This window comes from Phyllobates terribilis, unplaced genomic scaffold (genome assembly GCF_046119375.1).
Source record: "Phyllobates terribilis strain yellow unplaced genomic scaffold, ASM4611937v1 Scaffold_8__6_contigs__length_399053987, whole genome shotgun sequence".
NCBI lineage: Eukaryota > Metazoa > Chordata > Amphibia > Anura > Dendrobatidae > Phyllobates > Phyllobates terribilis.
The window spans coordinates 133,850,827-133,864,750 of NW_027362768.1; the positions used below are offsets into that span (position 1 = coordinate 133,850,827).

General features: G+C 46.2%; 1 protein-coding gene across 1 annotated transcript in view; it reads left to right on the forward strand.

The window, feature by feature from the left end:
• Nucleotides 1–13,924, forward strand: part of LAMC2 (laminin subunit gamma 2) — a 41,090-nt gene that overhangs the window by 22,988 nt on the left and 4,178 nt on the right. Inside the window, exons 16-20 of the mRNA XM_073643318.1 lie at nt 1,330–1,455; nt 4,709–4,853; nt 6,279–6,428; nt 7,406–7,520; nt 13,396–13,595. Coding sequence (XP_073499419.1) covers nt 1,330–1,455; nt 4,709–4,853; nt 6,279–6,428; nt 7,406–7,520; nt 13,396–13,595 — 736 coding nt within the window. The remainder of the gene's footprint in view (nt 1–1,329; nt 1,456–4,708; nt 4,854–6,278; nt 6,429–7,405; nt 7,521–13,395; nt 13,596–13,924) is intronic.

Sequence of the window (13,924 nt, forward strand, 5' to 3'; positions counted from 1 at the left end):
CAGTCCTCAAGGCCCACCAACAGGTCATGTTTTCAGGATTTCCTTAGTATTGCACAGGTGATAATTCCATCATCAGCACAGGCAATAGTTACATCACCTGTGCAATACTAAGGAAATCCTGAAAACATGACCTGTTGGTGGGCCTTGAGGACTGGAGTTGGGGAACCCTGGTCTACGCCATATAGAAAAATGCCATGCTATCTCAATGTGCCAAAGCATATAATTGCACCTATTTATACATGAGTACTTGTGCACTGAACAAAACAAAACATGGGGTTTCTTTCCCCTAAGGCTATGTTCACACGTCATGTTTTTTTCAACTTTTGTTATGCAGTTTTTTATGCAAATTTTCAGCTGCGTTTTGCAGTACCAGCAAAGTCTATGAGAAACCGGAATTCTCTGTGCACACATCATGTTTTTTTTTTGTTTTGTTCAGGATTTTGTGTCTGGCATGTTTTTTTTGAAAATAGAGCATGTCACTTCTTTCAGCGCTTTTTCAGCGTTTTTTTTCACGCAGAGGAAGTAATGAGTGGTGAAAAAAACGTAGGTAACTTTTTTTTCAGCGTTTTTTTGCATTAGCCAGAATGAGATTTTTTTTTTTCACTGAACTTTTTATGTACATGCATAACAGACACAAAAGGACAGTGAAAAAAACGCACCAAAAATGCACCTGCAAAAACAAAAAAAACTGCAACAAAAATCCTCAACAACCTCCTGGCAAGAGATCAGGTTTTGCTGCAGAAAATGAACGCAAAAAAAAAATATGATGTGTGAACATAGCCTAAGGCAGAATTGCAGCTTTATTTTGTATTAGTGTTGCAACAAAATTTGCTATAAGTAAGGAATATTGTTACGTCTCCTGCCATGATCACAATCCTCCCATAGCGCCCTAATCACACTTATATGATATATCGTTTAGTAAATACTGTTGGAAACTCTTAATTGCAGATTTTTGGGTTGGGGTCAGGTTTCGTCAATAGGGAGCAGCAATAAATCACGACTGCTTCGTTGTTGCCTCATATGTTTAAAAAATTGCAAATATGCAATGAATGTAATCAAGAAAACTATTCTCGCCAATATGTCCACTCACGCAGCAAACTATAGATAATCAGCAAGGAAATTAGAGCTGATGAGATCCATGTGCTGAGGTTGAAGAAAATTGTAGGGTTTTACATGATATTCAATGTAATTAGTTGTTCTAGTCCTTAATTTCCAAATATGATGTAATCTGGATTATATCCATCTTCCTGAATAATAATAGTCCAGTTACAGGGGAAAAAAAATCTTATGCTTGACTGTACTTTCATTATTCATCTTGCTGTCATACAGGCTTTCTCAAGATGCTCAGACCATAGTGCAGGATGCAGGTGATGCCCTGGCAGATACTCAGAGAGCAATGCAGATCCTGCGTTCTGGAGAGGTGGACCTCGGTGCCGCAGAGAGACTAAGAGCAAGGTACAGGAATCGTTGCAGATTTCAGCTTTCAGCAGAATCATTCGGCACTCGGACTTTGTGGGTGAATAAACTGTTTTATTTGGGACATAGAAAAAAACATTATCTGCATCATGGAGGGTTACAGGAGACAACTGAGAGGTCATACAATACAGTCACATACTATTGTAGAGAAATTTTTTACTCCTCCAAACCCTCCTTTTTGGTCACTATGTTCTGCTAAATCCCAGAACTATCTTCTCAAGATAGTCCCTCCAAAGTTTAGGGCATGGAAGAAAGTTATACTGCCAGTCAGATGCAACCTTACAGCTTCCAATTTCTTCCTGCAAAATAATGACTGATATAATTAAGGCTACAAACAGTGTGTGCACAAAATGTATATAATATACTAACAAACAATGAAAGTATGTATATCCCCATAATATGCAATGTGATGGGACATGTCCTATTCTTTTTCTCATAGATAATCTATGGGAGAAAACTGTGTACCTCATATAAGCCACATAAAGGCACAATATGGACCTATAGCTGTCTTTGGGCTTTGTATTACATGTCTACACATCCCAAATCCATAATACCACCATCTGCATGACTAACAATAGTGACAGCCACCTCTCATTATGTAAAGGAATCACTGCTTTTCACTGCACTCCTCAGTTATTAAGATCCAGGAATGGTACTAGCTCAAATGCCAATACATCATATAATGCCCTGACTAGGGATGAGAGGACCTGTGGAAGTTTGGGTTCTGGTACCCAACCCAAACTTTATTTTCTCTCTCTCTCTCTGTCCACAACTCCGAACATGGCAACGGACTTCCCCCGGAACTCCGAACATGGCAACGGACTTCCCCCGGAACTCCGAACATGGCAACGGACTTCCCCCGGAACTCCGAACATGGCAACGGACTTCCCCCGGAACCCCGAACATGGCAACGGACTTCCCCCGGAACCCCGAACATGGCAACGGAGTTCCACTGTCTGGTACAAATGCTGAACTTTGAAGTCAGCTCATGACAAGCCCTGACTTATAGTCACATACATATGGTTAAAGGAAGGTTAAAGAGAACCAGTCATTGGCCATAAATATGTACATTTTTTTTATCTTGTTTTAATGACGCTGTTTTCCCAAATCTGGTGTTTTTTCTTTTGTTCTTGTCCCTCTCCATTCCTGAGATATCGCCTCCCCTTCGCTGTATGTAGCGCTAGTCTTTTAATCCAACTGGGCGTCGTCCATAATACATACACAGGGAAGAGTTCATGACCACACCCTCTTAGTGAATATGACCAAATTTACATACAAGAAAGAGGGGGCATATCTCAGGAATTTAGAGGTACAGGAAAAGAAAACCCACGCCGGATTCAGGAGAACAGCAGCATTTACACCAACAAAAAAATGTATTTATGACAAGTGACAGGGCTTCTTTGAAAAGTATTTTTAAGTGGAATAAAACATAACTGCTTCTGTTATCATCTTCAACTAAGCTGTTAATATGCAAAAGTTTCTTTGTTAATTTTGTTTATTGTAAACACTCGGTGAAAACCAAAATGACCACTAATACAGCCCCCAATGAGTTGTCAGTGCTCCTATCTTTTTGAATTCCAAATCTGGCTAATTATCAGCACTTTAGTAGCAGTGATGCTTATTAGCTGGTTGTCCGATATGGATATATTTAAGAAATGGTCAAGTAGAAAGTTTTTCAAAACATTTTAGTAAACTTTTTGTTTTAGAATGGCCCCCTGGTGATCGAGTGATTATAAGGTTATACTAATGCTTGGACCCCCAGAGATCAACTGTAATTTGGGTGGCAGAGTGGGAAGGGGTGACCATAAAGCAAGTGTTTAGTTCTGTTCCATCACCACCAGAGGGATAAATTAAGCATTGCACTGTTAGTGTCACCGGCCTGTGTAATGCATGGGCATGTCGAGTCCTCCACAAACTTTTGTACCTGTTCTCTGCTTTGGGTCATAGAGTAGGTTCCTCAGTAGGTTCCTCAATTGGGTCATAGAGTGGGTTCCTCAATGATAACTATGATGCTTTCAAGGTTATTTGGGGAAATTTGGAGTTGAGAGACCCTTTTATATTACAGCCGGCCGACTACCAGAACTTTGAGCAAACAGATGATTTTGATAGGGAAGCGTTCTCTAGACACACTAAGGCCCCCTTCCCATGTCAGTATAAAACCGGTACCAGAAAAAACAGCACTGGTGTCATCAGTGTTTTGGATCCGTGCACCTTCCGTGTGCCTTCCGTGTGCTTTCCATGTGGCATCCGTGTGCCATCTGTTTTTTTACAGTATGGATTAATTAAAATCAATTGAAAGCTTCTCCTATACTTTGCAATGTTGAACATGGATGCCACGGATGCTGTGTTTTACATGAACCCATAGACTTGTATTGGCCCTTGTCATCTTTGCTGCTGGTAAAAAAAATGGACATGTCTCCGTGTGGATCCCACAAACACACGGTCTATGTAAAAACACAGACATGTGTGCAGCCTAACAGATTATAATTGGTACATGTGGTTTCCATGAAAAAAACGGATGCCACACATACTCGAAACATGGAAATGTGAAAGGGGCTTGGGGTATGTGTAACACGTTTTCATACGGCGACCGTTTCAGGAAACGATAATGTTTGTGGCTTTTTTTTCAAAAGCATCTTTTTGCATATTTTTCCACTTTTTTAAGCAGTTGGTATATCCGTGTTTGTTTTTCAGAAGTGTTTTTCTTAGAGGTATCTTTTGAGGGTTTTTAATGTCTTTTTGGGTGATTTTCTGGCGTTTTTTAAGTCCATTAGGCAATTAATAAAATACAAGCATTTTGTGAGATGAAAACTCTCCAAAAGACGCCCATTCATCTTCTGATATTTTTGGGGGGGTTCTCACTTCTTTAGCTACTTGCCATTTCCGATTACCTGAGGCTGCTAAAAAACGCTCAAAAGCCTGAAACTGCGCACAGCAAGTCGTTTTTACATAGAAATTAATTGGAATATTTTTACAAGCGTTTTCTGAGTGCTTTCTCACATATTTTTTTGGGGGCAGACCCACTACAAAAAAAAAAAAACGCCTGAGGAAAAACTTTGTGTGAACATTCGCTTACACCAATGAACGGTCATCCATGTAAGTAGCAGACAGCTTGAATCCAGCAGAAGCCTGTTCTGGCTCATATATGGGGGTACGCCAACATTCAAATGCCTTGTTTTCCCTTTAAAAACCACTAGATATGTCTATATCGTTAGTATGTTTGTATTCATAGGTTGGATGATGTCCGCACCCAAAATGGAGAAATAGAGAGCGAGGCCATTAAAGCTGCAGCAGCAGCGGAGAGGTCCTACCATGAGAGCGTGCAGACAGCTCGAGGGCTGGCGCAGGCGTCTCTTACAGATCCTATAGGATTCCAGGTAATGGTGTCTGCGAGACCACCACATATGATTACATTGATTGTCTCAAATTCCACTGGTATGGAGAGTTTGGGCATTTTACATGCTCAATGCCTGAAAATATGAAGGACTTGAAAACAAATCAAGTTATTTGAGTACATGAGGTTGTTCTAAATGTTATCAGGTAGTTGATGATAAGATATCATTTCAGACATTTACAGATTCTATAGACAAAAAGAAATGTGCGCCAATGTCTCCATGGCAACTGTAGAACACCTCCTGATCTCAATAAGCCTGTCTAAAAGGAATTCTATCTTTGTTGCTCATAGCAACCAATCAGAAACCAGCTTTCATTTATAAAACATATCTGGTGAATTAAAAGCTGCGCTGTGATTGGTTGCTAAGGGGCAAGAAAGATAATTTTTAATTTATTTGCCTCATTATTCTTGGTGCATAATAAAGTATGAGGTGGAAGACAATACAATGGCACCATTGCCTATTAATAGTGCGGAATCATTATATTGTATATGTATAGAATCCAAACATTCTGATAATTCTGAACAACACAGATCTGCTGTGTTTCACAGATAGGTTTGGGCTTCCTTTCTGGAGAATATCTTCCTGTTTAATGGGGTTATCCTACAAAGAAAACAAAAAAATGGCGATAGATGTATGATCATTGAGGGTACAACTGTTGAGACTCCCAACAAACACAAGAATGGGAGTCCTGTGTGCCCCATGTGAATGGAGTGGCCGTGCTCATGTGTGACCACCAGTAAAATCGCTATGATGGGCCTACGTGAGCGTTCAACCACAGGCGTGAGCGACCTCCTCTCCTTTACACAGTGAATGGAGCAATGGTCACACACGTGCACTAATGCTCCATTCACATGAGGGCACATGGGACCACTGTTGTCGTGATTAGTGTGTGCCCCTGCAGTAAGACTCCAGCGATCATTATACATTTACCACCTATACTATGTTATGTGTCATAGTGCATATGTAAGAAATTATATTGAGGGCCCCATCCAAGACCAGGGCAGATATCCTTGGTTCCAATCTGTGGACAGCGCTAAGAAATAGGTTTCCACCTTTATAAGTAACAATAAAAATACATACTAAATAGAATACATAAATATACACACCTCGGCATTCAAATTGCAGTGCCCAGAAGGAAAAGTCATGGGATTATTGAAATAACAGGATCAAAAGGCATGTCCATAATTCCATGATTTTTCCCTCTTGGTGTTGCAATTTTAATGTGGAGGAATATATATTATATATACACATCTACAGCTATGTCTGAGTGACAAATCATGGGTGAAATACCCGACATTCTAGGTTGTCAGATCTGGAGAAGTTTCCCAGTACCTGGTAATAATTATTAGGAACCATCTGCTTGTTTTAAAGCTCAGACTCACTGTGATACATCTTCTTAATTGTCAGGGGGAGATGGAACGTCTGAGAGGAGAATCCTTGTCCTTGAGAACTTCGGTGGAAGCTGAAATATCTCAGATCAAGAATTTACAAAGCAAATTTACTGTCTGGGAACAGGATGTAGAGCAGCAGCTTCAGGAGGGACGAAACAACCGGCTGGTAAGGAAATAAATCACCACTGAGTGACCACCAATCTCCTTTAATAGCTCTGCAAAGAATTTGAATATATAGCATATACTGGTTATTATTTCTTGGACTTCCCAGTAATACTATGAATGCAGCTTTCAATGTAGTTTTGAGCATGAGATGGGAGTGGATACAATAGAGAGAAGTATCAGTCTTTCCTTTAAATTTTTCCTTCTTTTTGGATTCACAATTGGCAGACAGAAAAAAATAGAATTAAACTAAGGCGCGGTTCACATGAGTGTTTGGTGCAGATCTTAGACACAGATTTTGTAAACTGAAATCAGTAGCGTTTCTACATCTAACTCTGCGCATATGTTCTGCACTTATTCAGGAGTGATTTTTATGTAGGCCTGAAATTTTTGCACATATTTGGGGACGTTTTTAAGCGGAACATGCAACTTTTTGCTCTAAAAAAGGCGCCAATAAGGTAAGGAAAAAAAAAGATAATTTTTTATTTTGCGCAAAATTCATGAACCCCCGAGTACCATTTTGGAGAATAATGTCAATGAATACTACAAGCCATAAAAGAAAGTGACTTAAAAAATGCACTTGATGAATCAGCCCCTATGTTTTTATAGGTATAGTTTAGAAAAATATAATGAAGAATATTTGACCTTTTTTAGGCCGGTTTCATACGTCCAACATTCATGATCCAATTACAGACTGCAATGTCCGGTTTGGCTGAAAGTCTCCTGATCTGATCTTCTCATCCTCATCATCATATATTGTATGAGGCTGTTAAGTTTGGGTCAGAAGATCCACAGCCAGACTAGACCTCATCAGTCCTTTTCAGAAGATGAACCACGAGGTCTAGTCTGGCTGTGGATCTATGTGAGAAATCAGCAACTCCATGTGATCATCTTTTTTCACCTCTCGTCAGACGTCCTGGATCTTATTTTTATTTATTTTTTTTACAAATTTGAGAACGGATTTTTCTGTATTTCTTGCAGGTGGCAGATCAGTTGCTATCACGCACAAATGCAGCTAAGAATAAAGCACAAAAGGCAATGCAAACAGGGAACAGCACATACCATGAGATTGAAGGGATGCTGAGCAGCTTGAGGGGTGAGTATGTGTAAAGTAATAGTTAGGATATGAGCACTATGTCGCGGATCTGTCGAAGTTTTCCTAGGTGAAGATGCTTGAAGTCTGCAAGCTTGGGGTTGTTTTGGCTGCTTTTTTTGTAATTTAAACTATAACTAGCGAGCCCAAATGAATTTGCTACTTCTCTTAACCGCTTCACAATATCTGAACCCTGAAGTGGTTAAATGAAGTAACAAAACACTGAACATGTGCTCAACAATGCCGTTTTTATATAGCTGTGCATTATGCTCCTTTTTTTTAACAGCGCTTTTTCAGGCAGATTCCAGGCGTGATCTGTCTGAAAAAGTCGTTGTGTGCACACATCCCTAGCATCAACCAAAGTGACTTCACAGACTTCAGTCGCCACTATAAGGGTGAATGCACACAGTGCGGATTTGCATGTGGAAAATCGTAATGCATAATACAGTACCAGCTAAGTAAATTGACCTGCAGAGCAGATTTTTAGATCCACAACATGTGAATTCTTTCTACAGATCTTCATTGTGGATTCCCTCTTTGCAATAAATAGCTTAATGTCCGTAAAAAATGTACATATAAAACATGCAAACTTGGCTGCAGAAATGCTGTAAACACCAGTGCAGCACGGTGGCTCAGTGGTTAGCACTGTTGCTTTGCAGCGCTGGGGTCCTGGGTTCAAATCCCACCAAGGCCAACATCTGCAAGGAGTTTGTATGTTCTCCCCATGTTTGCGTGGGCTTCTTCTGCCTGCCAAAGACATATTGATAGGGAATTTAGATTGTGAGCCCCAATGTAGAACAGTGATGGTGATGTTAGTAAAGGGCTGGGAAATAAGTCTGCTTTACTCACCCTCCCCGGGTCCAGCGCTGAGATGCTCCCGATGTTTCTTATTGTCTGCAGTGCTGACGTCACTTACGTTGCTCTGCAGTCAATCAGTGGATCTGTGGGAGTGGACTGAATGAACTGCTGAGCTCACTGATTGACTACAGCACTATATGACTCGCCCCCTGGGCCGTGGGGCACTCGGAGCCGGGCAATCGGGAAACAATGGGGGGTAGTAGTGGCAACCCGGTCCCGTGGCTCAGGGTGGTCAGACCAGTGGTAGTCTTTTAGATGTTTTAGATAATGTCCGACTACGCCACCCGTGGATTGCATCTATTATGAACCGCCGCTGCAAGGCAGACCGCTGAGGCTGATGGTGTAGGCAGCTGAGGTAGTGTAACTCCCCACGGGAAGAGTGCAGCCCCAGGGCAGTGTAGTGGATGGTGGGGGTGATGGTGCAGAGAGTCCCAGTGCCGTTAGTGCTGGAGGAGCAAAAGAGTACACAGACAACGTACTGCAGTCCAATGTCTTTTACTCACAGTTCAGGTGCTCCGGGTCACTTCTGCACAAGCAGTGACCACCCAAGCCGTGCAGTGTCCACCAGGTGAGGGGCTCGGTCAACCCCCAGGCAGTTCAGGAGCATGGCACAGGACCCCCTTCAATCCTTTCTCTGGCCTGCCTCACCAGTGACCCACTTTTGTCCAGCTGCCGCGGTACTGCGCGGGTAAATGTGGGCCCCGTTCCCAGCTGTCCTATATGGTGCCTTCCTAGCAGGTTTGATGAGGTGTCGCACCAATAAATGATCACGACCTCCGGTCTTTGGCTGAGGGTAGTTTCTCCTCCACCAACTTGGGATCCGGTACCCTTAATCTGCCTGACCCTTCACCCTGTATTCTCGTGGGTTCTTAGGGTCCCTTCTTCCTTCTTGTTTCTGAGCCCTTCTACACTTGGGTACTTCTCTTTCTGTTTCGGTTCCTTTCTGTTCCTTTCTGTTCCTGTTCCTTTCTGCTGGCTCCGGCCTTCACTCTAGGCCTGCCTCGTGGAGCTGGGCCGAGGCTGAGCCACAGCTCCCTTTCACATCTCCACTCTGCTTCTTCTCTGACTGAACTGACCCAGAACTAAGATGGTGCCCACCTTATATACCCTTCCCTAGTGTGTTGGCTCAGGTGACCAGCAACCAATGAGCTCCTATCTATGCTCAGAAACCAACCCCTATCTGCTCCTACATCACTGGGTTTTCCTCCCCCCTCCCCACTCCAGCCAGGGACATAGTCTGTCGTGCCTGCATTTCTGTCTAATGGGAGCACCGTTGAGCTGTCCCTCGGAAATGGGGTGAGTGTGCTGTATGCAGCTAACTGAGCCCTGGTCCATACTCCATCCTTACCTGGAAGTGTAATACCACACCTCTGGCAGAGGTGCAATACCCCTGTAGCGGCCGAACCCTCGGGGCGCTACATCCCCCCCTGGTAAACCACAGCACGTCCTCGGGCTGGAACAGAGCAAAAACAATTAAATGCAGGACATGCAAACTTTTTCAAAACTTTTCACATTTAGAAAACGGACGACATTGTTCAATTCCCTTTATGGAAAACATTTTTCTTTGTCATAGTTAATACTACCGGAACTCTTTTGTCATATAAAAGATCATATAGCAGCATATAAAACTTTTTCATATAAAACATTTTTAAGGAAGACATATTCTTGTGTACTGGTCGCGGTGCAACTTGCGACCAGGTGTTCTTTCTTCTTAAAGGTGCAACAGTCCAGCAAATTTATCTTGAGGTAGACGTTGCAGTCTTCTTATAAAACCAGTAGGGGGCGCTTTAAGAAGCGCAACTATTTACAGGGACTCCCAGTCCTCGGCCAGGTAGGGAAGGGGGTGGCTGTTCTCAGTCCTCAGCCAGGTAACTTAGGAAAGGGGCAACTTCTTACAGTTTCACATCAGTCCCAACGGGGACCACACTCTCAGTGGAAACAGTCCCACAACAGTTCTCTGTACCCAGAAGGGTAACTATGTACACTGGTATGCCACTGTTCACTGGTAGCGATACCCTCCAGCTGCTCCTTGCTCCTCATAATCTTCAGGCCCGTCCGGGCCCTCTCGGTACTCAGGGTCCGAGTGGTACTGCTCCTCCTCTTCTACCACTCTGCGGACATGGAGGGCGTACCATCCCTTCACGCCTTGGTGTCGGGTGTAAGACACCACGTCCCCTGGATATAGATCCCGCCCTCGATGACCTTCTGGCAGGTGGCTCTCTACATCCCTCCGGGTCACGAATACATCACTGATGGTATCTGGATCTTTGATGAAGCCCCAGCCATGCTCCATTTGAAATTTTACGACAGTCCCGGTGACTCGGGGACCGCGGGCAGTTCGGGGATCTCGCCGGGCCTTCATTTTCTGCTCCGCACTTCGGGCTTGCAACTTCTCCTGTTTCACGCGCCGCTCTCACTGCTCCCTCTCGAACATCTCTAGCTGTTGGCGGCAGGCCTCCCGTCGGCTGGCTGCGGCCGCCCATGTTTCCTGCGTGAACCCCATCAGGTCTTCTCTGGTCGGATCCCACTCGTAGTGAGCGTCCTCCAACGGGGGCTGGGAGATTTCCAGAGGCTCTGGGGCAGGTATGAGGGGCTCAGATGACACTCCAACCTCCGCGGACGGGCTTCTCCGAAGGCGGGGGTTAACATACTCGGGGGGCCACTCAAAGGGAGCCCATCCGGACCGGTATGTTGGGCGAACAGATCCGCGCCCAGAGGTGGTATTGCAGGAGCAGGGGGCGCGAGCGGGTCGGCGTCGCCCGGGGGTACTCGGCCTTGCGACCAGGCCCACGGTGGTCGTTTCCTGGTTGCACCCGGGGATGGCACAGCGGAAGCAGGGGGCTCTGGCGGGGCAGCGGCGCCCGGGGGCGCTAGGCCTTGCGACCAGGCCTGCGATGATGGTCTCTTGATCACGCCCGGGGTCAGAGGGCACGGCGTGGGGCGGGGCTCGCTGGCGGCGTCGATGGCCTGGGAACCGGTTGGTAGCGGTGGAGGCACGGTGTCTGCGGCGGTTTCAGGTATGCCGGGCTCCGCAACGGGGCGCAGGGGCAGGTCGGCGGCCCTAGGGCTCGGGGTAAGGGCGTCTCCGTTACCTGCCTCTGCTGTCGCGGCCTCCTCCGCGGCGTCGTCCTCAGCCTCCGCTCTGTTCTCACTGCCCTCGGAGGCAGGCGTGCTGCTGGGTGCCGGCGGCGCCTCCTGCTGCGGGACCACAGCCCGCCGGGCCATCTCCTCCTTCCACCCGGCAATCACGTCCCGCTGCGCCCGGACCATCCTCCGGTCCATCTCCTCCAGCGCAGCGCGCGCAAACTCGGGGTCTTCCTTTGGGAGGCGTTCTAGCAGCTACCGTGAAGCTGCATGGTGGTTCGGCCTGCAGCAGGCCCCTCGCCAAGGTGTTGGAGCTGGCTCCTCTCTCCATCTCCGGGTGTGGTCTGGCCAGACTGATCCAGACCACCCCCTGCCCCACAGTTTTCTTCTCTTTCCGCCCCCAGGGGGGGTGGTCCTGGGGCATTCTGCTGACAATCACTCTCAGGGGCAGCCCCCCACGTTGACGGACATTTCCACAGCCGTACTCATGGCTGTTGGGGGTGGGCTCCTTCTTTGGCGCCATTCTGGGACCTGGCCCACGATGGGAGGTGGCTTCCTGTTGTCTTTTGGCATGCACATTATGGCGCTCGTTCTTCTGGGGCGGGCGCCATCTTTAGTACAGTGAAACAGTCTCTTTTCAGGCGCGCAATACCCGTTTGTGGCGGTTTGGTAGCGATCCTGCCGACTACGCCAAAGCTGACTCGCCCCCTGGGCCGTGGGGCACTCGGAGCCGGGCAATCGGGAAACGATGGGGGGTAGTAGTGGCGACCCGGTCCCGTGGCCCAGGGTGGTCAGACCAGTGGTAGTCTTTTAGATGTTTTAGATAATGTCCGACTACGCCACCCATGGATTGTGGCTATTATGAACCGCCGCTGCAAGGCAGACCGCTGAGGCTGATGGTGTAGGCAGCTGAGGTAGTGTAACTCCCCACGGGAAGAGTGCAGCCCCAGGGCAGTGTAGTGGATGGTGGGGGTGATGGTGCAGAGAGTCCCAGTGCCGTTAGTGCTGGAGGAGCAAAAGAGTACACAGACGACGTACTGCAGTCCAATGTCTTTTACTCACAGTTCAGGTGCTCTGGGTCACTTCTGCGCCAGCAGTGACCACCCAAGCCGTGCAGTGTCCACCAGGTGAGGGGCTCGGTCAACCCCCAGGCAGTTCAGGAGCATGGCACAGGACCCACTTCAATCCTTTCTCTGGCCTGCCTCACCAGTGACCCACTTTTGTCCAGCTGCCGCGGAACTGCGCGGGTAAACGTGGGCCCCGTTCCCAGCTGTCCTATATGGTGCCTTCCTAGTAGGTTTGATGAGCTCCTATCTGCGCTCAGAAACCAACCCCTATCTGCTCCTACATCACTGGGTTTTCCTCCCCCCTCCCCACTCCAGCCAGGGACATGGTCTGTCGTGCCTGCATTTCTGTCTAATGGGAGCACCGTTGAGCTGTCCCTCGGAAATGGGGTGAGTGTGCTGTATGCAGCTAACTGAGCCCTGGTCCATACTCCATTCTTACCTGGTAGTGGAATACCACATCTCTGGCAGAGGTGCAATACCCCTGTAGCGGCCGAACCCTCGGGGCGCTACATATAGACATGACATCAGCGCTGCAGACAATAACAGACAGTGTGAGCAATGGCGGAGACTCAGCGCTGGACTCAAGGAAAATTATTATAGCACAGTTTCTGGGTTTTATAAATAAATTGCAATGAGAGACAGGTTTTCTGAAAATGGACATTCTAAATGACTGTGTTGCATTTTGAGGCCTTTTGGATTAGATGCAGATGTTCTAGGCATAATTTTGGGGGTAGACATAGAGGTTGGAATGGATGGATGACCCTTTATTAACTCAGTATTGAGTCAAAGAATATTGTTTTTTTTTAATCCAGGCACCCCATTTAGTAGGACTAAAGTAGGGTTTTGCCATAAACCTAATTTTTTTTTAGGGTGTGGAGACTCGGTAGGCGACCGTCGTACGGAGGCTGAAGACGCACTGAGACGTCTCCCAGAGATCATGCGCCAGACTCAGGCCGCTGTAGATACTACAGAGGAAGCCGGAGCTGCTCTGAAGGGGGCAGAGAAGGATGCGGGCACTGCCGTTGGAAATGCCAGGGAGGCTCTAAGTATAACATCTGCAATACAACAGGTATGGCTGGATCCTTGGTGGAGAATGTGATGGTACTATAAATGGCAGTGAGGTGTCCGCTGTGTATTTTATACGATGTGTTTTATACGATTTCTTACAATGTATGTCTAATAAATCCTAGAGCAATTTCATAATCAATGCAATGACCAAGAGCAGACTGTATGAGCCGGATCTTGAGGACTGTATACTTCTGCAACGTCTAGCTATCAGCAGCGATGAGTAGAGACTTGTCCACACAATGCAGCTCCTCAATGAATACTGCTTTTCGCTAAGGACAAACGTGATGTTGTCCTTTCTGCCAACCCTTCTTGGGACCATTATTGATAGTG